Source organism: Symphodus melops, assembly GCF_947650265.1.
Source record: "Symphodus melops genome assembly, chromosome: 22".
Lineage (NCBI taxonomy): Eukaryota > Metazoa > Chordata > Actinopteri > Labriformes > Labridae > Symphodus > Symphodus melops.
This window is the reverse complement of record NC_136712.1, coordinates 15,721,906-15,749,426: the sequence shown is the minus strand read 5'-3', so window position 1 is coordinate 15,749,426 and position 27,521 is coordinate 15,721,906. Positions and strand designations below refer to the sequence as shown.

The following is a 27,521-nucleotide window of genomic DNA, read 5'->3' as shown; positions in this document are numbered from 1 at the left end:
ACGTTTGAAGACATTGTTTGCTTCTGGCGCCACCTAGCGGGAGGATGACTTTTTAAAATAAATCATCAGGCCAAGTACTATTTGTGCGCACACGCAAATAGGGATTTGACTAGAGTTGACTTGGCTTAACAAAAAAAAACACACACACACACAAAATAAAATATATTAAGCTAGCCGACATGAGACAACAGTGCAGTGGTTTGGATTGCAAAGGGTGCTTAAGCAACACCATACTAAGTTTGTTTCGTTATGTAATTTATTGATTTGTTCACATGAGACGGAGAGTTTTTTTTTTTTTAACTGCTTACGTTAAAATGGTGTGAATTGACAGTTATCCCTTCAATTCAATTCAAAGGGCTTCATGGTAATGATGGTGATCGGGGGAATTCATAAAGATGATTAGTTATAATGTAATTCGGTTCATTCCTTTTAACCAGCTCACCTCTGGGTGGCGGTACAAACCTTGAAAATGCAGTTTTGTTTTCGCATGCCTCAGCAGAGAGAGAGAGAAGAAGAAGAGAAAGTGAAAGTTGGAGTTCCTATGTCTGGTAGCTGAGTAATGCGCAGTCAGGGTTGAGGATGGTCTTCACGGGTCTCGGTGTATTTGGCAAACATGTTTTAGGTCTTCACACTGTCGGAGGTGTCAGATGGATCTGGGTTACTCTTCATTAATCTCCTTTCGCATGATGATCATCTGTGTGCTCGGAGCCGCGCATGCCTCCAGCAGCGGTAAGTGTTATAAACAGAAGGGCATTTAAAGAGTCTTTACGCGTTGTTGGAGGTTTTTGCGACTGTGGTGATTTTTACGCACCACGAGACATAACAGCTCGAGGTTTTTGTTCATAAATGCGAAGGATCATAGGCGACAACAATTGTATTTGTACACTTTAATGACTAGTCCTTATGGCTCTCTGATTCAAAGTGATCAGGGTCAATTCTCAGTATATATATATATATATATATATATATATATATATATATATATATATATATATATATATATCAGTTTCACAACTTCCGCGTCCCAAACGCCACAAGCTGCGTCCGGGTTTTTCATCATAGGGGTTTTATGAACTGCATTTAGTCTGACCCATCGCCTAGGACCTGTTTGCCTTGGGTGACCCTGCTGGGGGTTCAAAGCCCCCGACGACCCCCTGGACGCCTCCCTAGGAAGGTGTTGGAGGAGGTGTCTGGGGCGAGGGAAGTCTGGGTGTCTCTGCTTAGACTGCTGCCCCCGCGGCCCGGCCCCGGATAAGCGGCAGAAAATGGATGGATGGAGTTTCACAACTTCTAAACTGTATTTCATGATCTGATCGGTCACAAGTCAAGTGGTCCATAAATTGTGAAACGTGTCAAACGTGTAGCCTGTAGACCATAATCAGAGATAACGTGGTGTTTGTGGAGTCTGCTGAGTCAGTCAGCTGCTCGGATAAATAATAAAACATGTGGGAGTCATTTCAATGCGGAATGACTTTAGGCTATATGAAAGATCAAAAGTGATTCTGTAGCTCTTTCAAGTCAATGGAACACAGATTACACATATTTGCTGCACATTTACACTGGGACACCCACACAAATGGCTGGGCTCCTGAAAGGCCAAGTGAATGAGCTTCCACACACAGATGTTTTTGAATAATATCCTTACAGCTGTTTTCACTGCACGTTCAGCAAAAACGGTGTCGGCTGGCTTGACCACAGTCTGTCTTCACATCTGCATTCCTGTGGTGTTGCATTAGTATCCTCCTGCCTAACATTCGCCTCCTCTGCCTGGCTCCCATCAGCTTTAGGAATTTACTGGAAAAGATTTTCTTACATGTAGCTTTTGAGTTCAAATTCTTCACTTGTATCTGGCCTCCGGACTTGATTAAGTTTGCTGCTCTCTTTACTTGGAACACATTACAAAATGAACTAAAACTTAACAAGAGGAAGAGGAAGTTAACAGACTTGGAGGCAGAGACATCTGGCTGTAGATGGGCTTCCTGATATTTTTAGGGATGATTCTGACAAACGTGCTGCTCAAAACTGTTATTTGTGTCTTTTATTTGCCCAAGGATTCATTTGTGATGTATTTTTTGTATTTCTATGTTTGGCTGCTCGTTGTCTGTCTGAAGCTTTGTTACTTATGTTGCTGCTTGTTGTGTCCAGGACACTCTTGAACAAGAGATTTTTAATCTCAATGAATTTCTCTTCCTTGTTAAATAAATAAAAATTTACAGCCCTGAGTCAGAGCCACACCTAAAACATGTTCATTAAAATATCTCCTGATGTGACAGAGCACCTTCTAAGTTGTTCAGTGGAACACTAAGGCATCACTAGTCGCTCACCAAAGGAACTTTGGAGTACATACAAAACACTGTGCAAACATCAGGTCAGAACCGGCTTTTAGTTTAGTTTTGGTGAATCTGGGTTCATGCCAATCACACATCCAACCTTTTTCATCATCTTATCCCCCCCCCCCCCCGAAAAAAAAAAAAAAGCAGAGAGGTTCCAGGTTTGAATCCCTGTCAGACAGAAGTCACTCTGTGTGAAGTTTGTCGGTTCTCTACAGGTACGCCAACTTCCTCCATCAGTCCAAAGACGTGCTTGTTAGGTTCACTGGTGACTCTAGATTGCCTGTCGGTGTGAATGTGAGTGTGGCTGGTTGTCTGTCTCTATCGATGTGATAACCCTGGGTGTAACCCCAACCCTCGCCCATTGAGCAGGTCACACAGCAGGTTTTATGGACCAATAATAGGATAGTAATAGTTATTCTATGTTGTACAGGGAGCCAATGGAGTGTTTTCTAGAGCGGAGTGATATGTAGTGTCCACTCACTTATTGCTGATGAAATAAAACCCCACATATTTAAAAAAAAAACGGGTAATCAATTTCTTATTATAATTGCTTCGATTTCAGCAGTAATTATTTAATGTGAACCTTGCCAAAAACAGACCTGTATTCATGATTATTCTAGACGTACACTGTGAAAAACATTGACATTAAGGCCATTGATTCCTTTATTATTATTAAAAGTGTATTCTTTAAAAAAGATTTAAAATACAGGACTCATTTTAATGTGACGTGTAGTTCAACCAAGGTCTTCTATGTTTTGCTCCATTTGCTTAAGAAGCTAATTCACTGCAAGGCCAATAAAAATACTGAATTTCATTTTTTTTGCTGTCTCATGTTTTTTTTGTTTTGTTTCTTCTCTCAGTTGAAATCAACTGTCCATGCCCAGAAATTCCTCAAAGACCCCTGACTGAACCTCCACCTGGGACCTGTTTCCAAAAGGGGGATAGGTTTCGCTACAGGTGTGTGGGAGGTTACGTGAGGAAAGCAGGAACCTCCGATCTCATCAAATGCATCGAAACATCCGGTGCTTGGTCAACTCCCTCCCTCGTGTGTATACGTAAGATTTCTGTTTTTTTACAACAAACCTCTCAGAGAAACTTTGAATTTTTCAGGTAATAGAGAACTACATACTTTTTTTTTTTTAAAAACGGAGAGCAACAGTTTACACTAGAAGAATTACAATTAAAGAAATTAAAATAGCAGAAGAAGAAAAAGTGCAGTGGTGTGGTTCAGGCATATTGTGCTGCCCAATATGTTTCAACATGCCACAACCTGAGGGACAGTGAATGAATGACAGGCACACACACACACACAAGATAAACTGTATATATAATTACGATAAAATTAATGTAAAAGTTGCGTTAATGTGCATATAATTGTTTACTTTGTAATGTCTGAATATTTAAGTGCAACATGTAAACATCTCTCTGAGTCCTGTCTGTCTGCAGTGAGTGAGAAGCACGAGTCCCGTTGGCTGTGTTGTTGTCAGAGCCGTGTTTACGTTGATGGGACGGCTGGCTCCTCCCCCTGTTTAAAGCTTGTTCAACGAGGACTAGAGAAAAGGAGAACATACTCACTGCTTATTTGGATGTCACATTAGTGTTTATATCTGTTGTGGAATTTTTCCCATTACCAAAGAGTGAAAATAAAGAGTGAGAAGATCTATTCAGAAAAGAACCCCTAGATCGATCTGGTCTCAATGAACATTTATTTGAAGGCAAGCTAAGCATTCGAAGACCCCTCTCTCACACGGTGAGGAGAGAAAGAGGCCCCGAGAAAAGGCAAACATGAAAACTTATACATTTCCATCACACTACACAGAGCACTTCCCCATCACGCCACATAGAGCCACTGCCCACCTGGCAGGGCACGATTCTGTCAATACAGACAGAAGGGTTAACAAAGAGGTTGAGACCATTATTATTATTATTTTTTTTTTTTTTTTACATGTACACTGATTGAGATTGAACACAAAAAGCATTAGTCAGTGCAGTAATGGTGTGTGGATCACAAAGAACATAATAACTTCCATCCCATTCTTATCCGGGGGTAAGATTCAAAGTCTGAGTCATTTCTTTTCCAGTGAAAAGGCTGAGGGTGGTTGCTTTTCCACAGTAGGAAAACAGAAGTGGAAACGTGTACTGAGGCAGGATAGGGAATCAGCAAGCCGTTAGAAGGAGTGGTATGGGGCAATAATCCACAAACTATGCAGCTTCCCTGAGTGTTTTGTGTTTTTGCCTTTGGTGGGAGACGCATGGACAGGGTCTCCCCAAAGGGACAACCACAAGGGGAGGCACAAGATGGTAAAGGCAACGGCTCCAATGGTGGCCACACAGGAACGCTCTGAACACCTCAGAGTCATTATGGGGCTGGATTAGGGGCAGCTACTGGGCTCTCCAGTGAAGAGGCGGCAGTGGCTGGTGTGAATCCAAGTGGCTATCTCTTCGATCTTCAAACGGTGTGGGTCAGCAGAAGCTGGTACAGACCTAACCGGTGCTTAGACTTTCAGTGGCCTTCACAGCAACCCACTGTCCTGGCCAGAAGGTGTAGAGCGGTCCAGAGGCCGCTGGAACGGGTAGTGCAGCTTTCACCGCCTGATGGAGACAGAAAGGGACCGTGACAGACTTTTGCAATATTTCAACATGTTATGTTTTAATAAAGCAGTAGATGTAGGAGTTAGTTTTGTGCTGGTTTCCCCTCCAGTGTTATCTGGATGTTCAAACAACATTTCATAAAAGCTAAGTGAGGTGCGTGCACGTGTGCGTGTACGCATTTACATGAGAACAAGCGGAAGTGCTTTTGTCTAGGGTAGCTTGGTGTTTTCACAACATTTAGCCAATCTGCTTTTTAAAGTGCCATTTTCATGCTCACAGCGCCACCTGACTGTAGATGGGAGGCACAGAGTGTTTTTAGCTTGAACCCCTACAGAGCACTTACTTCTTGTTCGGGCTTTCTTAATAAAATGGATGCCATTATCACTGGAATGTAGGTTTAGGTGTGTCCCACCTTGGAATGATCTCTGTCAAAAGAGCTTTTGCGACGGCACTTCTGTCAACATGTTTAGTTGGAAATGCTTCGACACATAGAAAAACATGCAAACCACAGTTTAAAAATAGGTTTTCATTCAATTTCAGAGAAGAGCGATGTTTTCATAGTGCTCCAAAGTCATGAGCTACTCCGAAGGGATAACGGGAGTTAATGTAGATTATGACCATTTTAGATGCCAATTTGCAGGCCTCAGTTAAAGCCACAAGTTCTGCTGTTTGTGCAGAGTAATAAGGTGACAGTGAGCCAGAGGCCAACACATTGTTTTTAGAGCAGACGGCGTATTCTACCCTATTCAGTCCAATGTCAGAGCAGGAGGAGAAACCATCAATGAACAGGATTAGGTCAGGGTTAATCAGATGGTTAATCAGCACAAGGTGTGCAGACCTGACAGTGAAATTGGGGAGGCCAAGCAAGATGGTGGAATAGCGCAATCACCTGGCAACAGACAAGTGTCATGCTTTTTGATCAAGCAAAATAATGTAAACATTACGAGAAACAAGGACTGGAAGATCGGAGCCAAAAATGTCACGTGAAGCGAAAACAGCTTCTTCAGCTGCTGCTACAGCTCTAAAAAAACCCAGGAAGTCTGTTGGATCCAGGCGGCCGTCGACGCAGGAAACAAGATCCCAGCTCCCCTGTTCAAACAGGTGGACTGAGTTTTTTTCCCCAAGTGTGAGAAAAGAGACTACATGACTATTTACCATCTCCCCAGGCTGAGAAGGAGATGGAGTCCAGTGAGAAAGAGCCTGGGTGACTCTTCCCACATGTACAGAGAGTGAGAAACAGAATAAAGGGAGAGAAAAGATGGAAAACAAAACACCCAATAGGCTGTGCATGTAGTATCCTAAGACATTTCAGATGCATTTTATATGACAGATTCTATGAGACCTTTGTACAACGCATATAGTACACATGGAGTAAAATTTTTCATAACAGATCACAGTCATTCCGTTTCAATTTATATGCTATGTGTAGATACGAGCTAGCTAAAGTGTGCTAACAGTAGGCTGCTTACACATCAATGCAGGTCACAGACAAGTGAAGCTCAAGCCAAGAACATTTTCTCCCCCGTGTGAACTTCATTGGAGAGGGGTTGACAGGCGTCCCGCTACGGGAGAGCGGAGGCTTCAGAGTATTGCTGGAGCTCAGGTGCGACATCGACTGGATCAAAAAGTCGTACATTCTTCCTTTAAAATCTAATGTTATTACAGCCAACAGTTATCACAAATCATTGTTTTTGGCAGTAAAATGTTTTAGCATTAAACACGGTTTTTAACCATTTAAATATTATTCATAACATATTCAAATAATCAATAGAAAGTGTTTTTTTTTGTTTGTTTTTTTATTCACACCCCTAATTACCCAAACAAGCCAACATTTGTGCTCACAGGGCGTTCTTATGACCTAGTGTATTTTTTTGTCGTTGCACCTGGTTGTCCTTATTTGTTGTTAAAATTGTCTGCAGACTTTATAACCCAGAACAATAATCCATATGAATAGTGCCCCCTCCCCCTCATGCTAAGAACACATATTTGTCCTGCTCAAACTTGTGAAACTGTAGGTGTGTAGAAAAACACGAGTACATGCCTTTTAGGTTGATCCACACCTTCAGGCAGGCATGTACTGGCTTGCTAAGAGCAGGTGTTATAAGGGGCATGTCTAAGAATACACATATTGACTTCTGAACTCAAAGTTTTAATGAGCCAGAAATTTGTTTGACAACTCCGATACCATGGGCTTGTTGATGTTTTTGTGTGTTTTTGTAGGAGTGATGGGCCAAGTGGTCGCAGGTGCTTCATCGCTTTTCTTTGTAACTTTCACAGCCTTTCGATAATGGAGAGTCTGGATGCTTTAACAAACAAGTCTGGGATTGGGTTGCACATGACTGAATCTCAAATTGCTGGATTAAAACAAAAACCACAATCAGCTGGATCAGGTTTTGCTCTTGGCAGCGTCACTAAGATGGTTAGCAGTAAAGGTGGAAGAAAACATCGATTTCTTTAAAAATTGATATTTTAAATAGAATAATTAGTTCATATAAAATATCTTATTTTGGGCTCATCAGTCAGTCCCAGCGCTCAAGCTAGCTCTTCAGTAGAATCCCAAACGGAGCAACAACAAAACTCAACAATAAAATTCACACGTGGAGGTCTTAGCTAACGTAGTTTATCTCGTCTAACAAAACATCCACATCTCTTAAGCTTGTGTTTACTACAGACCTTATTTCAGGCATCTAACCACAAACCCATTCAAAATCCCCATTGACTTTTAGAGGTTAGAACCACAGCGCTAAAACGCTAACTCACTTCCTGGTTTTAGGACTCAAAACTACACCAGTCTATACTTATCCTTAAAACATTTCACCAAACACAATTACACTTAAACTATAAAAGGTAGAATGACTAAAATGTGGCACAATTGAATAGGCATTCAAGTCCAATTAAGACCAGATTTTTGAATCAGGGCAGAATTTAAGCCTGATCGTGGAGCATGGCGCTAAAATGCTAGCTCACCGGGTTTTTTTCCGGGTCTATAGTGACCGTAATTTAAAGTGTGACCCACACATGGCAGTCTGCTCTTCAGACTGAAACGTGTAGAGCCACCCATGTGTGGACGGTTGATGTGTTTTGTATAGATACACATCACCTGACTCTAGAGCAGGGGTGTCCAAAGTGCGGCCCGGGGGCCATTTGTGGCCCTTGAGTGGATTGTTTGTGGCCCTTGACTTCGTTCGAAGAATCAGAAGATTTTGGCCCCAGGCCTCATCAGATGGCATATTTCGTTCTTTTTCTTTTTCATGTTACCGAGGGAGACCTATAAAAGCCTGACTATTCTTTCCAAAAAATTAGAACACAACAGTTTCCCACTGCAATTAATTATTGTGTATTTGCATTATTTTTTGAAGTGGTCAAAATACAAAAAGTTCCTTCCAATATTTAAAAAACAAACAAACAAAAAACCCTGTGGCCCGTGAGCGATTCTAATGTGACAATTTTGGCCCGCAAGAAAAAAAGTTTGGACACCACTGCTCTAGAGGAACAGGCTTTGTCCCGTCAGAAAGAAAAGAAGTAGAGAGTAAATACTCTGAAAACTGAAAGTGGAGTTTCTGCATTTTTAACATTACAATGATTTGATTCATTATTGTCTTGACTTTTCTGGGAATCAAAATGTATTTTTTTTCTCAGATTTTAAAACAGATGTGTGACTAGTGCCCTAATTTGATTTAAATGCTAGTTATGCATTCATTTTGCATTTAATTTAAAGCAACTAACACAAGATATGCATATGAAATGGTTACAGTTAGAAGATTCTGCAGGTAGTGCAGAACGAAAAATGATTTATTTTAACAAAACCTTTTCAAGTTCCAAAACCAATTCAAAACATCAATCACAAGGGAAAAAACAAAGAAGGAGAAAAAAAAAAGAGGGGGAAAAAACCCCAAACAAACAAGTTTGGAGACTAGACGACGGTTTTGACGCAGATTGGTGCTAAATAGAGAAACACTGTCAAAGTTCAGGTGATGACAATGCTGCTTCTTACTTGTTGTGTTTCAGCGGACCCAAGGATACCTCCTAAACAGCCACCAACGCCAAACACCACAGTACCACGTAAGTTTTTCTGTATGCAGTGAATGGGGGATGATGTAATAAATAAAATATAACCAAAAATAATTCCAGAGAAGGATAATTATATGCCATCAGTGAGAGATTTATCCGGTGATTTAGCTTTGAAAAGTGCTGGGAGCATACGACATCCGTCAGCAAAGACTACTTTAGATTTTTCCAAGAACTTTTACTCGTCAGTGTGTGTCTTGTGATTGGTCCTATCCCATTTCAGTTGGATTAAGTCACAATACAGCAGTTAGATACTCTTAAAAGTTCTGTTTCATGGAGATTTTAAAGGACCAATCTGTAAAATATCTACTGAATAAAGTCGTAAAATGAACATACTATATCTTCAGGCATTAATGAAACATGCTATGTTGAAGTGCTGACTTCTCTGACAACAATGCAGTATGCCCAGTGTTTCCTCATTCTCAGTTGAGAAACCGGTCCAGAATGCTCTGGGGGTTTTTTGTACTACAGAGGGTAGGCCGTTTTAAGGCATCCCCACATTGCCTTTGTGGACACCCCCTTTGGTTTGCCGATGCAACCAACGTATACATCGTCTCTAAGTTTTGTAAACTATTTTAGTTTTAATGAAGCAAGACTCTATGATGGTTTTTATTTTAATGATGACCTTACCTTTAGTAAACTTTGGCTAAATTACATGCAGTTTTCCTTTAACAAAACTTGTACTGTACTGCTCACATTTTGAAGCATAATGTTTCAGAGATCATTCGTTATGAGAAAACCACAAAGAATTATCACTTGATTCTAGTTACCCTTGACTCTGATGAGCATTTTAGCTTTTTAAAAGGATTGTTTTGGTCTTTACTGCCTGCAACTTTCCTTTTCCATGCTATTCCCCCCTTTTAATCAATCTCTTCCAGGGCTTCATTATAAAAGGTCAAACAAAAGAATGCCACCTGCAAAGCAAAAAAAGGTATGCAGACAAAATTAGCCACAAGCTAGCAACAGTAGTGGAGAGGTAACCCAGTACCCAGTACATTTCTAAGGAGTGCATTGAGCAAATATAGGACTTCATTTTATTCCAGTACAAGGAACTTAATTATAATTATTAGCTTTTTTGTCTGATAAGTAAATCACAAACTATTAGCCTGCAACTTTCCTTCTTTAAAAGAGATAATTAGTCAACATTGCCTTTTTTCTTCGCTATAGTGGCCATTGCTATAAATGCAAATGGGTGGGATACATAGGAGCTTCGATGTTGAGAGTAGCGTGAGACCAGTCAACTGACCAAAAGTGCTTAACATGCACACAACCCGATATTAACCCAGACTAGAAATAAGAAGAAGAAGTTACACTTTATTAATCCCACGAGGGGAAATTCGTTTTTTTACACTCTGTCTAATGACACACACATAGGCCGAGATACACACTCATGCACAAACAGGGTTCCAGTGACATGCATTAATGGAGAGGTCTCAGAGTGAGGGGGCTGCCCACAGCGAGCGCTCCAGAGCAGTTTTGGGGTTCGGTGCCTTGCTCAGGGGCACCTCGGCAGTGCTCAGGAAATGGACTGGCACCTCTCCAGCTACCAGACCAATTTCCGGACTTGGTCCGTGCCGGGACTTGAACCGGCGACCCTCCGGTTCCCAACCCAAGTCCCTACAGACTGAGCTACTGCCGCCCCATTGTCAGGGACTCAAATTATCAAGAGGGAAAGCATTTTAATAAATACAACTCAAAGGTAAGAAACAACAACTCAGATAGGTACAAATCCTCAAAAGGGTAAGAAACAATCATTCATATAAGTAAAGTAGGTCATGGACTTGGACCCATAGGATAAGAGTCAGGAACACGGGACACATCATCAGTAGTATACCTTTAAGTCAAAGGGTGTTTCTGCCTTTTAACACTAGACACCCTCATCAAAGGTGGCCAGCTACAAGGTGATGAAAGTCAAGCTTGTGTCCCAAGCCAATCATGAGAAATGCCCAGTTGTTTAACTGGTGCAGCTAATGGGACGTCCTCTTCCCTGAGTCAAGCTCAGAGCTGACCGCATACCTCGACGATGTAATACTATTAACAATCTAACACAAAACCCTTGCATGTTGTTTTTGGGATATTGTGCACTTACAATAACGTATGTCTAATTTTTTCTAACCAAAGATGCTGCACACTTGTTGTAGTTCCGCTCCAGGGTCATCAGAGTCATGATGGCAGCCTCCACTCACAGCTGATTGACAGGAGATCAGATGCACTTAGTTTTTCAGTTGTGGTAAAATAATGTGACATGAAATAACAGAGAGAAAGTTCTAGCTGTAGTTGGCAAGAGTCATGCTCGGCGCAGTATCAGTAAACGTTTGTGTGTTTTTCTTATCTACAGCAGCCTCCACCAGCCAACAGATGACTCAGAGTATAAGTCCCTCAGCTTCAATGGCTGGAGAAATAAAGGGCACAGAGCCAACACCATTAATGTCAGAGCCAACGCCATTAATGTCAGAGTCAACGCCATTAATGTCAGAGTCAACGCCATTAATGTCAGAGTCAACGCCATTAATGTCAGAGCCAACGCCCCTAATGTCCGAGTCAACGCCACTATTGTCCGAGTCAACGCCACTTTTGTCCGAGTCAACGCCATTAATGTCAGAGTCAACGCCATTAATGTCAGAGCCAACGCCACTAATGTCCGAGTCAACGCCACTTATGTCAGAGCCAACGCCACTAATGCCAGATCACTCACGGGGTAAATATGAGTCACACATGCTATATTTGCTCAAACTGATGTGTTAGTACAATTGATTTGTTTGACTACTTAACACAAATTAAATTGAAATATGTATTAAATCTATTAACATTGTTTTGGGTTCATGGAAATTACGTCATTGTTGAGACAACTCAAGGAAACACAAGAACGTGTGTGTGTTTAGCTTTTTAAAGGATGTTTAAAGTTCTTAACAAACAACATAAAGACATTAGATTCAAAACACTATTTGATCTTAGAAGCATTAATTTAAAGAAGATGAAATGATAAGACGGATAACACAAAGTGCAACTTTAGTGCAGTGCAAATGTGAATAAATGACACTAAATGTAACTTGTGAAATTTAATTCGCAGTTAAATTTAGTTTCATACTTGGTGGCGCCGATAGCGCAGCGGCAGAGCGCGCACCATGATGCGAGGCTTTGCTCCTCGCGCGGGCGGCCCGGGTTCGCGTCCGGCCTGTGGCCACTTTCCCGCATGTCTCTCCCCACGCTCTCCCTGTTTCCGACTCTATCCACTGTCCTATCAATAAAGGCAAAAAGGCCAAAAATAAACCTTTAAAAAAAAAAAATTTAGTTTCATACTTGATTTCAGACTGGGTTAACAACTTTTGCCTTCTAATCTGATGATTCAGTCGGTTTGTAAAAAATATAAAACCATCACATAACAGAAATGAATGGGTCACAACACTTCTCAAATGAAACCTACAAGTCTCTAAACCTAAAGCACGAAAACAATCTCTCTTCACTTCCATCTTTCCTTTGTGACGGTTAAATAGTCTGTGTTTCTGTAACAACTTTAACGCTGAAACTTTAAGTGAACAGCATAATGTATCAGGCTATAACTTCTGCTTGGGAGTGTGTGCTCAAATTAGGCTATTTGAGGGTGTTCAAAAACATCCGTGACATGTCAAGGTTCATAAAGTGCTTTAAAACAACACATGTACATAATTAAAACAAACTTGTGATCATTTAAATGTTCATGTCTTGAGCCTTCCTTTGTAGAGTAGGACAGAGTTCATTTTCCAGACATGGAAACAATGTAGCTGCCAACAGTGCTGGACTTAACAGCCTGTCCTAACAGCACACGAAGCGAGCGAGCAGCAGCATCGAAATCAGTCTGAATCTATTGTTTCCTGTCAGAATCAGCTCTATTAGTCAGGTATGTTTAACACAGAGGAATTAAACTTTGATGAACTGTGCTCTCTCTCTGTACAAAGGTTTAACTTTAGATGTAAAAAACAAACAAGTAATTAAAGACTAATATGTACAAGACCAAATAAGACAATGGTGCGGTGGTGAGTAGTGCAAAAGGTGCTGAAGTGAACATGAGGTGTCCTGCGACACAGCACAACGCAGAAGTGTCGTTTTTACCCCGACGATGCTTTTTTATTTTCCTCTCCGTCGCTCGCGTAGACGGACGAAGAACGAGAAGAACAGCTTGTTAGTTTGTTGTACAAAGGGGAGATAATGGTGCCTAAATAGCATGCACATCCGTGAGTGAAATGTCGTGCTTTGAATTGTGTCAACACAAAAGCATACGTTTATATTTCTGACCTAAGACTGAATATTTGGTCAAATTTTATTTCTCTATTAAATCAGCACTAGTGTAATCTGGTTCCACTATTGCTGTCCTCTTTGGGTTTTAGCTCTGTTTCCTGGTTTAAAAGTATGTCTTTGAATTGATACAAACAGTTTCTACATGGGACCAACAGGGCCATCCAAAATATTATAATAACCTATAATAATAATTAGCATTGCCAACATCAGATTACTTTAGAACTGCATCCTTAGCTTACACTGTCTGATTGGAACAAACATCTGGGGGCGAAGGAAAGAAAATGCTTAACAGCACTTTGCATGTCATTAACTGCAAAATGGGACAAAATAGAATTGCCCCTTACACAGAGGGGGGCATTGAGAAGTTCATAATAAGCCCTTGGGCAAGGAATGTGTCATACATGCAAGAATTCCCCACAATACTTGCAAAGATTGCATAATTTACAAAAGCAAAACTACATTTCTGTTGGGCAGTGGGCCCTTCAGAGAATAAACCTTCATAGAGGCAAATAAGGTGGTGAACAAACACATCTGGAACTGGGACTTTACGATACGTTTACAGTCTTTTTCTCTTATGTGAAACCACAGCAAAGAACACGACGACACCAACGCCAACCTCCGCTGAGATTTCAGTGAACAGCACAGCCAATCCTCATGTGTCCAACAGTGAGCTTTTATCTCTTTTTTTGCACCCACTTGTATTGTTTGTCCATCTAACAAAAATACCATCAGGTGTTTTTCTGTTTCTGTTTTCAGTTTCTTGTAAAATGCTGGCATAATGCTAGATGTTGATTGATACACCCTTTTGTTTTCAACAAAGAATGAGGATACTGGGGAACATTTTAGGTCAAGTAATTCTCCTTTCTGGACAGGTTTGAGCAGCCAGACGACAGCAGGAATCACCTGTGCTTCACTCGCGATTGTCTGTGCATTGATTGGACTCAGCTTTTGGTGTTACAGCAGGTAAGATAATCATAATAATAATGGGAGTAAAGCAAAGAAGGTAGAATTTATTCTGAGATCAAGTTAGTTTAACAGTAAGATTATGTAACTACCAAGTAAGTTCCTGCACGTTTGATTAATTTAGCAGTTATAACCTCATTAATATTTTTCCCCTTTTTGTAGGAAATCAAAAAGTAGAATCCCATCACAAGCAACCGAAGAAGAACTGACACCTATGAGTCCACTTCCATCTGTGCTGCCATTGTAGGGATTATTTTCCATACTGGCGCTATTACAGAGAGGAACTACGATGTGCTCCCGTCTTCATCCCCATTGGGTGAAGATGAAGTGATTTCCTGCACACAGGACTGCTGACACTGTGATTGGCTGAAGACTCATTTGACATTCTGTGAGCGTTACCAGAGAACACGATGGCTGCATCTATGTGAGACGTTATTTAGAGATTTTCTCAAGACTGTTTTGTTGAGATCATTTCTGGAGGCATTTTGCTTTTCCCTAAGAAAGCTGAAGATCGATAGGAAAGGTAAGGAGAAGAGATGAGGGCAGGAATTGGAGAAAAGCATTAAGTATTTAACCTCAGTGGTATGCACTCTGCAACATGAGCTTCCAGGGTGTCCTGATTTTAAGACTGCACTGCACATAATGAGCTTAACTTTTGCAACTTGTAACTTGATGATACAACCCGACTGAGGCTGTCAAACTGCTGCTGCATATTTGGGTATAGAAGTTTGGGTATAGACGTAAAAAAGGGAAATTGGATGAACTGTCAGACAGTAGATGTTCAGGAATTGCTCTCACATTCATTCATATGAGAGCAAAGCAAATTAAACTAAATGCCTCATGTCCTCTGGATGGTTTTGCGGGGCCAACAAAGCACTCGCGGTTTCCCTACTCCTGTAGATGGGATGATGCATTGCTCGAAGGGAAAAAACAAACAAATCCTGAATTGCTTTTGTTGAATTATGCAACCTAATGATTTCTATAAGGACTAAAAGGGTGAACCTACAGAGAAGACTACGGCTACGGCACTCTTGCTCTTGATGTATGAATTTCCATTTATGACAAATTTGGTACTGTCAGCATCAAGCACCATTATTGATGAGGTTTGTCCGAGCACAACAATATTATTTACTAACTTAAAAAGATGTTCAAAGCTCCTGTGAGGAGTTTTCCGCTGGTTATGACTAGATTGATTAATTGTATGTTGAAGTTTTTAATCTGTTTGTGCCCTAGGCAAAAATCAAGTGCAATCAGAAGGTGCCCCCTGAGGGAGGTTTCTTGTCGTTGCAAAAAACAAAAGCACATTATGGGCCACTGCTTTGGTTTAAGTTTGTGAGCCCTGAGGGGCCCCCTACTGGTAAGGGGCCCCAAGCAGTCGCGCCTCTGGTTTTTAATGCATGAAATTTCTTCATACATAGGACTCAGACGAAGTGAGTTACAGCCGCCAAATACATCCTTCACCTCCTGTGTGTAGCAAAGCTTCAAAGTGAGGGATATGTTTGGCTGCTAAAAGAAAGAAGGATGAGATTTTTGTTAGTTTAAAACATAATGTACATTTAAACAGGACTATATTAACATTCAAGGTACGGCATTATCCACTGAAAGTTCCTCACAGAAGGTTTAAGTATGCAGTTGTATATATATTCATGTACCAGCCAAATATGCCAAATATATTTCAATAAAGCATTACCCCAATATTTATACATCAGAATTACTGTACTTTCTCTTGCTGTAAAACATTTCAAATGTCTGGTGACTAATCCTGGGCTCAGGGGGCATTTACAACAGGTAGTCCCATTCATCTTCTTCTAAACGTTATCCAAAGGTAGTGGGACGGATGACTCATTCGTTTTCTTACAACTAGGTTTGATTATTAACCATAATGACATACTCATCCTGGGTACACAGACCATGAGTTAACCTGAGTGTGAAATTATGTTATATGTTTCTTTAGAAGACACAAGTTTGAGTGACGTTAAAGAGGAATCACATTCAGTTTGGAGTCAAAACAAAATGCAACAAGAATAAAACTTTTATCAACTCTTAATTATTAGAATCATCTCGTCTTCTTGCCTCTGTGTCTTTGAAACATTGAGCAACAACGTTTGCATATTTATTCAGTGTCGTGTTGTTTCTGGTGGGGTTTTTTTCCGTCTCTGAGACTTGAAACAAACCGAGCCAGATTGTGTTCTTTTCAGTGTCTCTTACAGAAAACTATAAAGCCGAGTGTGAGCCTGTAAGTGTCATGTTGCGCTCTCTCACACACTGATCTCCATCTCATCAACATGTCGCGACATCTCCTCTCCACACACACATCTCAGCTGATGACCGGGACAAGCACTCATCAGAACAGAGGATAGTGTGCCTATTGATGGATTCCCTCTCTCTGAGACACGCACACGGCGCGCGCGCACAAATCCCATCAGGAAACTGAAGCCATTGAAAACAACGAGGAACAACAACATATCAAGTGGATGGTTTTTGTCTCTGATTTCTTGAAGGTAATTATCATGTTGCCTTTGAATTAAATTACCAAGATGTTGGTGCTTGAAAATTTTTTTTTTTTAAAAATGGCTGTAACAAAACGTTTCTTTGTGTTGAATTGGTTGCTCAGAAAGTTGTAGAAGTGTATCACAGTCAACTTTAATAGTCTTATTCCTACAATGTGTAAACGTACTTGGAAACTATACCAATTCTGATAAAAACTTAGAAAGCAACTTATTGAGATTAAAAAATTTACATTTGTGTTGTTTTGTTTATTCTGACATAAAGTTTCCTTCTTTATCTGTAAATCCATTCTTAATTTACTTGAACTAACTTTATATGTTAGTTGCTTTTTATTGTCTCTCTTAAGAGATTTTATTTTTATTTTTTGTGACTATCACGTTCACATACAGTATAGCTTATCACAGGCACAAAAAAGGCACAACACACTGGCCTGTTTACATACAGCATAACTTCATATCAGCAAGATTTCAGTTAATGTTAGGATCCTTAAAATGTATCCTTTGGCTGTTTTTTTTCCAACATATTGACTTTCAAATGTTAACTTTCTTTTCTTTGTCTAAAAAAAAGAATCGTGTTTTCTGTCCTTGTACTTAAGCTGGTGGGGCGGAGGAGCGGTAAAGAAGACAGTGCCAGCGGAATGAGCACCACAAGGATCAACTTCCTCGCCCTCCACAACTCAGATCCATCCTGGCTGCGGCCTCTAACCTGGGGGACCCGGAGATCTGGGTGGGATCGGTCACTACTCAGCAGAACCGGTTGTGAAAGTCACAAACCGGCTGACGGGGAAAGTTCCTGAGAGCCAGCGGGCGGTGAGGGCTGGAGGAGAGTCTCCGAGGAGCGCGTGAAGTTCTGGTTGGGCTGTGCGCTTTTACGCACAGAACGTGTCCGGTGACCGGACCTGAGTGCGTCTCTCAGAGAGGTCAGTGAACTCGGCTGAAGTTGCTTCTCCAAACCTGAGTTTAACTTCCACTTTGTGAAATCTTTAGAAGTCCATCTCCTCCTGCTCTGAGTGTCTGATCTAGGTCGGGGCATCAGGTGAGGCAGGCAGGTGGTTGTGAAACGGTGATGGGACATAATTGTGTGCCAATAGGATCCCGCGTTATAATCCAGTGTCACCTTTGCGCTGTGTGTGAGGTCGTTGAAGGAAGTTCTTAAAGTTGTAATGTATTAGGGCTAAGAGGTGACCAGGTTTTACTGCTGCAGTCAGATCAGCCCTCTAGAGGAGTCACTGAGTCACAACAATCAGGTGCCTCTCTGAGAGGAGCATAGTGGAGGAAAACCACCTCAAAGGCAACGTTACTGTCACACAGTCAATATATTTATGTTGTGCATGTATACTGTATATTTATAATAGGATAGTAGCACATTAACGACTTTGCTGGCAACAAAACTCATGTTGCTGCCTAATAACCAATTGGCAGTTTTTTAATATATATTTTCAGCTGAATGTGGAGTGAACTGTAGGTCAGTGCACAAGCACCAAAAAGAACACAAAGAAAGTACACTCACGTGCAGATCATTTAAAAATGGAAGCAGATTATATTCACAGGATAGTGCACATGCAGTGTGTGTAGGTGTGTGTGTGTGTGTGTGTGTGTGTGTGTGTGTGTGTGTGTGTGTGTGTGTGTGTGTGTGTGTGTGTGTGTGTGTGTGTGTGTGTGTGTGTGTGTGTGTGTGTGTGTGTGTGTGTGTGTGTGTGTGTGTGTGCAGGCTTGACAGCTGCCTGGGGAGCCTCTCAGCTGGTGAAGTGAGTAAAGCCCTACATTTGGTGGCTCCCATAGTTTGTCCTTTTGCTCCTCCCCTCTGCTTTTGATTGGATTGGAATCGTTGGCTGTGATTCACCTGAGCTGCAGCACCTTCTTCTTTGGATTGCCTTTGGATTGCCTTTGGATTGAATAGTCCGCAGGATTATTGTTGCTGCCAGCAAGTCATGAGTTCAACTTTTAGTACAAGGATCACTTCATTGTTTTATACAGCGATGCTACACTGTTACTGTTTTGACAGTAATCTTGCAAGCCCCAAAGAAAGTGTTATTACTGATAGGATTGTGATATTGACTAGTTATAATAATGATGATGATAATAATAATAATAATAATAATAATAGTAATAATGACTGACAGACAGACAGACAGACAGACAGACAGACAGACAGACAGACAGACAGACAGACAGACAGACAGACAGACAGACAGACAGACAGACAGACAGACAGACAGACAGACTAAAGGTAGATTAAAGATAATCCAAGAACACATCTTTATAATTGTGAATCAAGGCGAATGAGTGAGGATGGAAGTTAAAAAGTGAACTGCAACATCTTATACACACACACACACACACACACACACACACACACACACACACTTTGTGACACTGGAGGGCGAGAGCGTCGTCAGAATATCAGTTGTGCCTAAATCCTAAAATAGAAAATGTGCCATAACGCAGCGACCTTTAACCCTAGATTAGGAATCACATCCAGAAACGCACGAATTACGAGCAGAGAAAACAAGCACACACACACACACACACACACACACACAGCCTAACTGAATCTGAATCCATACGCATTTGCCATTCCAATCCTCACAGAACCCAGATGAGACAATTTTTAGACTCTTATTTAAATTTTGCAGCTGATCATTGATTTTATAAGATTTATTTTTTGCAATGATTTATTCAACGTTTTTAAATGTGTTTATTCAAGCCACATAAATCCGCTGTTTCCATGTATTTATGTTTTCAAGGTAGTTGACTGAAATTAAGCTGAACTATGAAAGTTTAGGCTTTCTACATTCAGAGGCCATCATGCTGTTACTTTCTTGCTGACCTTTCACAGATAGATACCAGCTAATCACTTTCCCTTCATAGCATTTGTCGAAATGCAGCCAGCTCCCACATGCAGCATGGGATCAAATCTAAGATTAGGCGAGCTCCGTGGTGTCCCAGAGGCTTCCCTGCCGCACACAGAGTCACTGCACATTTATCTTAGTTACATCGCTTATTTTTAATCTGCTGCATGTTCACTTCCTAAATTAGTGTTAAAGCTGCAGGGAATCACCCAAAGCTGGAATCTGCACTCAAACCAGCTTTACATAGAGTTCCATGTTTCAGATAGATAGATAGATAGATAGATAGATAGATAGATAGATACTTTATTGATCCCGACGGAAATTCAAGCCTGGAGGGATGAGCGGTAATCTGCACGTGAAGAAACAGGGGAAATTTGAAGTTGAAGCACCAACCTTTAAACGCAAATTTGTTTTCTTTTTCTTTCTTCTTTTAAAATTTTTTCTCGATTTCTCTTTTTTTCTCCACGTCTTGACTTCTCCTGCCTAGTTTTCTTCATTTTCATTCAGCATTTAAATTGAAGAGCGATATTTTGAAGCTACACTATAGTTCTGAAAACTTTGGACTCCTTTTTGCCCTAAAATGTGTTTTCTTTTTCTTCGGCAAATAGACATTTATGTATCTACATGACACGTGATTTTCCACTCCGAGGATGTGTCCTTGTAGTAAAGACACTTAAAGGAAACTCCAGCATTGCTCTCTTGTCAGGGATTATGTTGTCGTGTCCCAGCTGTCCCAGAGACCTTCCAATCCTGATCCCTGCCCCTCAAATCCCCTTCCCTCTTGTTTGACCCCTGCTTCTTCTCCTCCTCGGGGTCAGATGTGGGTTGTAGCAACAGGAATCAGAAGTCCCAGGACTCCGGTAGTGCTCATAGGAGAAACACATTTATTAAATGCACTGTATAGAAGAAACATGAATTTAATCAGGAAATATCTTTCAGTGCTGCAGAGAGATGTTAACTGATGGTCTGATGATGTTGTGGCTGCAGGAGCTGGACGCTGACAGTGTCCAGAGAAAAGGGGACATTAGACCTGCTGAGCTGAAGATTCATACGACTGAATAAAACGTCAACATCACTGAGTATGAAGTGGTTCCTCGAGATTAGTGTGAAAGAACACTTTTTATTATTGCGTTACATCCTGAAACTCTGATCTTTGTTTGTATGAATTTGTACAATTTGAACTGAAATAACTAAATTGTTCAGTTGAGATGAATCTCTTTTGGTTTGATTTTGTGCTTTTTAAATGCTCATAAATAAGGGATTGAGGAGATTTAAAGGGACATTCTGCAACCTCAGAGAAATCAATCAGCCAGTGTGTATTATTTTTAAAACTAGTTGAATTGTGCCTGCACTAGGAAAGTAAAAATTAAAGTTTGGCCTCCCTTCTGCTCTCCTCCACCTTCAACCCCTCTTCACTCAAGTTTGCACAAAGGAGTTATGATTTAGGAAGCAACTATGATTCAGCACCGTTAAACGCAAGCAGTGGACAAAATTGTACTTGGCTCCAGCTTTAATTACCTGGGGTCTGCATTGATGTGTTAGCAGGCTAATGTTAGCGCACTTTGGCTAACTGCTTCATTTGCACATAAATTGACACAGAATGATTGTGATCTAAAGACAGTTACATGAAATACAAATAAGCAGAGAGAGCTAGGTTATAAGGTGCTAGGCTTTATTACTAAAACAGCTTTTTATGCAAGGCCATGTGAACATGATGTAAACACAGTTCTGACAACGCAGCAGGCTGACTCACACTTCTTACTCATTGTCGACAGTACATGTCGCACATTCTGCCTTTAAATCAAAGACAGGTCGGTCGGATGAATGTCATAACCCAGGCACTACTTCTACAGTTGTTTGTGTATGGCTCTTTAAAAAGCCTTTTCTAAAACACAAACTGGATACAACTTACCATAACAGATCATGTATTCATGGTTTATTATAAAAAGTCAAGCAGAAGGGTTTTTTGTGTTTTTGGAGTGGTGATTATTGACAAAAATTGAACAGGCATGCCCATACATTCATACCATTTTTTTTTTTTTAAATACAAAGAAATTACATTTATTATTAGAATTTGCCACAGATGTGCAAACTTCCTGTTCTCAACATACCATGGCTCCCTTTCCTTAAACAACTCCAGTTTCAGTTTAGATAACAACTCATGAAGTCATTGTTGCAGGGCAGACGAGGCAGGGATGGTGTCTCAGAATGTTATAGAAGATCAAGCACAGAGATGCAATGAAACATCTTGTCAAATGTGCAACGTCCGGTTTAAGTATAAAGCTTCAGCACAAACAAGACTGTCTGGGATTCTGCGAGGGACTCACTTGATGTGGCTTTGTATGATACCCCTTTCTGCAGAAAGTTATTTTGTGCAATAAAATATCCAGAGACAAAAGACTTTGATATCAAATCTTTATTTAAACAAAAAAAATCCACGACACTCTTGCAGTGATCTCATCAAAGTATCTGGACTTTACATTCACGAAGCTTCTCTGACGTCAGACTTCTCTGCGATGGCGTGGCTGGACCCTGTGAAACATTCTCCCCCGTCAACGTGGACTCGAGCTTGGGGTGCTGGTGTGATTCCTCCTCCAGGGGGAGACAGAAATTAGTAGGTTTTCTCTGAAATGCCAAAATATTATTCTGTTATACTTATATGTTGTTCTAAAATGTCATGTTAAAAAAAGTAGTCAAGGACCACTGACATTGGCTAAAAAAACAGAGCAAGAGGTCAGACACAGCAGACTCTTCTATTAACATAGCTTTTTTTTTTTTTAATTGCTCATTATGTCTAATGCCGCTCTGTGATGTTTGGATGTACTTATTGTAATTTCGATTAGTGATTTTGATCTTATTCAGATTACATAATTTACATAAGCAAAACTACATTTCTGTTGGGCAGTGGGCCCATCAGAGAATAAACCTTCATTCTTAACCCTTCTGCAAATGAGAACTAGAAACATTAGAAAAAAAAATCATTGTTTGAATCCCTATTTTACAAAGTGTCAGCTGGGTTTGGACAGTAAAGAGAGATGACCATGCCATCTTTAGGTTGGAGGATTAGCTATATGTGTGTGTGACACAAGCGTGAAAGGTATGGAGGTGTCTATATTGTTGGTGTTGACGTGGGACACGTAGATGTGTGGGGCTTTTTATTGAGGTGCAGCACAACACAGGCATTTGTTTATTTGTCTGTTGACGTTTTTTGATCGATCATCTATAGTTTGCTCTTCTACAGAGCAGCAGTGATCTGGACCAAACAGAAAGAACTGTGAATTCAAAAATACATTGTTTTTGTTCATAGTGTTTAAAGTTGGTTCAAGAGGACAAATAAACCTCCTTATATGCTGGCACAACCCTGCAGAGGGATGACAACTTTAACTAGCTGGCCAAACAGACACAAAGATGCTGCTTTATGCTGTGCTGTAGGTCACATCAACAGATACAGGTCTCTCAAGGTTTAGTAGCATACCAGAAGATTTTTGCTATAAAACCTTTCAAAAATTGAAAAAATATGAATCAATATTCATGTTTAATAACAAAGGACAAATAAATCACTTACCGGGGGGAAAACACGTTGAGCCTTTGTGGTTTCCTTCAGTCAGTTTAAATACACAAACACTGCTGGTCACTTACAGTACAGTACGAAAATCCTGTTTTGTTTAAGTTTAGAAATGAACAGGGATTTAGAAAGTTGATCAACAGCAGTTTTTGTAAAAACATTCTGGAACACTTCGGAAAACATGGAAACCTGCAAAATCAAATAACAATAACGATATTGTCACAAATCTGTTTATTAACCTAGTCACTGTAATTAAAAAGAGCCTGTAAGGCTACAATGCTTTGGCACTCACACCACTGATTTGTTTGTGCCATTAAAGCTCATTTGAACTTTAACCTAAATAATATTTTTGTTTAAAACTCTGGTAATTCGATACTGTGGACGGTTAGCTTTAATAACATTGATAACATTAGGCTACTTATAATCAATGATTAGCAGTTAACTGCAGTCATTAATAGGAACCAGCAACTAGATACCAAGATAGTTGCCAGGTATGGGCTAATTATTAAGAGAGTCACAGAATATAAATATCTGGGCATGTTGAACTGACATTCATCTCCCATCTTAAAAAGCGTACAGGAAGACTCAGCATTATTCAAATGTTCTGTAGGAGGAGAGTTGTGGTTGGGCAGAATCAATTGAACCAGTTCGCTTGCCCACTTCCATCACTGGAGCACCTGTTGGTTTGCTAAGATAACTGGTCTCATTTATATCTGGCCAACTGAGAGGCATCTCAAACAGCTGTGTGGAGGGCCTTTAAAGTGCCTAACCTTCTCTGGTCAAAACAAATACAGACCATTCAGGACCAGAATCTAAACCTAGGAGGAGGACATACTGACTGCGGCTGTGTTGTCAGATGAGCGCCTCAACATGACGTGTCCTTAATGTCTGATGGTATGTTCCTTTCATTAATTAACTGACTACATATATTACATATTGCTCCTTCAAAATAAAATCAGTCCTTTGAAGCCTTTGCTGTGTTCACTTTGACAAAACCAAAGGCTGTAAATAATGTCGTTTTCAGCACCAAGTTTTCATTTACATTTGATAGTAGGCCATTTTCTCTAAAAGCCTCGGATCTCACTTGACTTCATCTGTCTTTCTTTTCCAATCTCGCCCTGTCTTTCCTTCTTCTCTTTGATTGTTTTTCTCCTACCTTCATGTCATCACTCTCTTCGCCTGCTCCTTCCACCTCTACCTCTTCACTGCTCACTCTCCATCTCTTTCTCCTATTTTTGGTCCCAGAAGCATCAATCATTCAGTTCTTTGCATGGACTTTTTAGCTCAGGGGTTATAAACAAGAGCTATCAGGGTCATCATATTACACCTGAGCATCCACCTGTGACACATCCAATCCCCCATGAGGACCGAGCCAACACACACACACACACACACACACACACACACACACACACACAGTAATGACACACTCAATGGGGAGGTGCTGTGAGCTCTGAGAGACACATGGGAAAGCAGGCAAGTGCTAAAGTCACGTTTTTACCGCATGGTTAAAAGTGAAAAATACAAGAGATTCATAATCAATTAATCTTTATTGAGCACTTCAGCAAGCATTTAAGCAAACGTTACAGTGGCAAGCAAAAACTGCCTTTTGACAGGCAGACATCCTGGGACCTAAATCCAGGCTCCTGACTAAACGGCGAAAGTGCATCGGGCTATAAGCAGGAAGATATAGGCAGGAATAGGGATCGAGAACAAGGTGGCGTTGGTCGTTCAGGCAGGCCGTCCAGCAACAATCCTGAGAGCTCAGGAGCTCCAAGGAAAAGATGTTAATGTTGTTTTAATTATGTTGTTATGGACAGAAATCTTGAACAATCCTGCTGATTCTCTACTCGGTTCAATCGGGTGATAAACAAATGACCTTTTCCTTGTAGAGCAAATGATCGCAGGATCCCAGTGAGCAAAGGAACATTTTTTGATAAACTGAGCTAGCAGTTTATAAATAACGTTGTGTACACTCTGGAAAGCACTCAGGCTCATCCATCTACTATGTCCATCAACTGATGAAGACATCTGAATAGAATTATTTAGCAAAATCTGAAGTGCAACAAGGGTCCAGTTGAGGTCCACACGGGCTCCAAAAGCACCAGAAGTCCTGTTAACATGCATGTTGAAATGTCTATATTTACAGCAGAAAGGTTTGGAACGTATCCAACAGTTTTGGTCTGAACTATTGATTTCTTTAAACGCGCTCACTGTACTGTTTCTATTACTCACCCATTTAGATTTAATGAAGGCTGTAGGTTATGCATAGTAAGTGTTGAGACTAATATGACTGCTAGCGGGTGAGTTGTAGCTGTTTGCCTGGAGGCTTCAGACCGTAGCCTGTTATTGAATGAAAGTTAGTAAGACTTTTAACATGGCGACCGCTATCATTGGGTTCAAAACATCCTTTAGTAACCAATGGGTGATGTCACTGAGACTCTGCCCATGTTTTATTCCATATGTGGCTTTTAATAATATCATTTTTAAACTCCTGTGAAACAGTTTTTGAGTTAGATCAGATTGTTTACTCCAGCAGACAAAGCAACACTCACGTTAGTGTCTCCTCCCTATTAGGAAAGTATCCTAGAATATTATTCCCATCACCATCTCTTCTGCAGGTTTGATTCTCTGAGCTCTAGGGGGCGCTATAGAGTCCTTTTGGCAACAATATATTTAAGAGGTCATTAATCCCAAGTACAGGAAACATCCTTAATCTCACAGCATGACTGATAAGATCTGAACCATTCACACACACTGCAACACCTACGGGCAATTTAGAGTCACCAATTAACCCAACATGCATCTTTTGGACTGTGGCTAGAAGCTGTCAACTTGTGTGGTTTTGCGTTGGAGGACAAACAAAATCTCTTAGATGCAAATTTCTTCCCCCAAACAAAAGTATAAAAAGTACTCTTTTCCCCACCATCCACAGAAAACAGAAATGATGTCCTCTTTCGATTTGGTATTTCATTTTAATTCCAATGACAGCTATAATCTCTTTATTCACAAAATAATAAATCATAACTGAAAATGAAATCATGACCAATTTTTGTCGACTTGGACAGCAAAGGTCTGCATGACTCCTTCAACTGTCAATGCAGTGAATGCAGTGAAACTGAGTGAGAAGGGCAGAGAGGGAGAGAGCAGCAACCAGGAATATCAGGACTTAAGACTGCATGAGTTACAGCTCAGCACAGCTCAGCGAATGAGTTACTGTTATGCAAGAGCTCAGTCAGCCCAGCTGGAGATCAGAGCGAGAGAGAGGGAGAGAGAGAGAGAGAGAGAGAGCAGCGGACCGAGCAGTGAGAGCACGAGAGAACGAGCTGAGGGACAGAGAGGAGGGGAGAGGGCTGGAGAGCGCAGGCAGATTACAGCTGGATCTACAAACACACACACACACACACACACACACACTCCCTCACTTTTTGTTTTTCTCTGTCATACCTTCTTTCAGCATCATGAGTGGAAATACAGACGGGGGGTTTCCTTTCTCCACCAAGGGAATGAGGAGAGAATAGGAAGAAGAAGAAGAGGATCCAGAACAAAGACATAAGAGGAAGCAAAGGAAGCACCAAACTTTCTTCTATGGATCTTCCCACCTGGCCAAGTCTGACTGAGTCAAAGCACCTGACCATGAAGCTGTGAATCAACTCCTCTTCATCTCTCTTTCCTGCAGAACTCTTCTTTTTCACGACCTGACTCCATGTCTCCAACAGCAGGACCCACCAATCAATGGATGCTGCTGTGCCCCCTGGTCTGTGTGGTGGTCCTGGTTAAAGGATCCACTCTGAGCCCTCAGGACTTGCAGAGCATCGCTGCCACGTCGCTGCTGGAGGAACCGTCACAAGGCACGACCATGCAGCTGCAGCCAGACCTGCAGACAGAAGCTCAGGTGCCAACCGAGGCGCCTACAGAGGCACCTACGGATGTACCTACAGAAGCACAGACAGAAGCACAAACAGAAGCAAGGACAGGCAAACCAATTCAGAGAACTACCACTAACTACACAGGTTAGTCAACCTCACTCATTTCCTCACTTTCCAATTTAAGGTTTCATCATTTCTTCTTGAGTGCAAAAAGTTTGCACTCACATGCAGAAGGGTTTAACTTGAATACTTACAGAACAAAATCTGTTTAGCAAATGTTCCTTCCTCTGGATGCAAGATAAACCTCTTACCGCCTTTTAATAAGAGAAGTATTCAGTGACTGCCAAGGTCATAAGACAAGTCGCCAACGGCAAGAAAACAATCAACATCTAGATAATCATTGAAGTCACGTTCAGGAAAGAAAAATGTTGTGAATTCATTGGTTTTGGCCTCTAAAATATGAATCTTTGTAAGTTTTCTTGATAGAGATTGAAATA

At 40.9% G+C, this 27,521-nt stretch overlaps 2 protein-coding genes across 3 annotated transcripts in view; both read left to right on the top strand.

Annotated features, from left to right (window-relative positions):
* The first annotated feature begins 517 nt into the window (after nt 1-517).
* Nucleotides 518-15,530, top strand: il15ra (interleukin 15 receptor subunit alpha). Of its 2 annotated transcripts, XM_079334628.1 has the most exons (7): nt 518-729; nt 3,194-3,388; nt 8,934-8,987; nt 11,332-11,691; nt 13,857-13,934; nt 14,141-14,231; nt 14,394-15,530. In XM_079334628.1, the coding sequence occupies exons 1-7, from the start codon at nt 648-650 to the stop codon at nt 14,476-14,478; spliced, it is 945 nt and encodes a 314-aa protein (XP_079190754.1). In that variant the 5' UTR covers nt 518-647; the 3' UTR covers nt 14,479-15,530. The 2 variants fall into 2 exon arrangements, with proteins under 2 accessions (XP_079190754.1, XP_079190755.1); XM_079334629.1 differs by lacking the exon at nt 11,332-11,691.
* A 1,921-nt stretch (nt 15,531-17,451) lies between these two features.
* Nucleotides 17,452-27,521, top strand: part of LOC306817604 (uncharacterized protein) — a 27,733-nt gene continuing 17,663 nt past the window's right edge. The window contains exons 1-2 of the mRNA XM_079334626.1: nt 17,452-17,658; nt 26,613-27,168. Of these exons, the coding sequence (XP_079190752.1) occupies nt 26,862-27,168 (307 nt within the window). The 5' untranslated portion in view covers nt 17,452-17,658; nt 26,613-26,861. The remainder of the gene's footprint in view (nt 17,659-26,612; nt 27,169-27,521) is intronic.

Bases quoted from the DNA above. Each gene is read 5' to 3' on its own strand.
- il15ra (XM_079334628.1), top strand. From the start codon at position 648: ATGGATCTGGGTTACTCTTCATTAATCTCCTTTCGCATGATGATCATC. The intron at 13,935-14,140 runs GTGAGCTTTTAT...CTTTCTGGACAG, and splicing joins CAATCCTCATGTGTCCAACA to GTTTGAGCAGCCAGACGACA. The intron at 14,232-14,393 runs GTAAGATAATCA...CCCTTTTTGTAG, and splicing joins AGCTTTTGGTGTTACAGCAG to GAAATCAAAAAGTAGAATCC.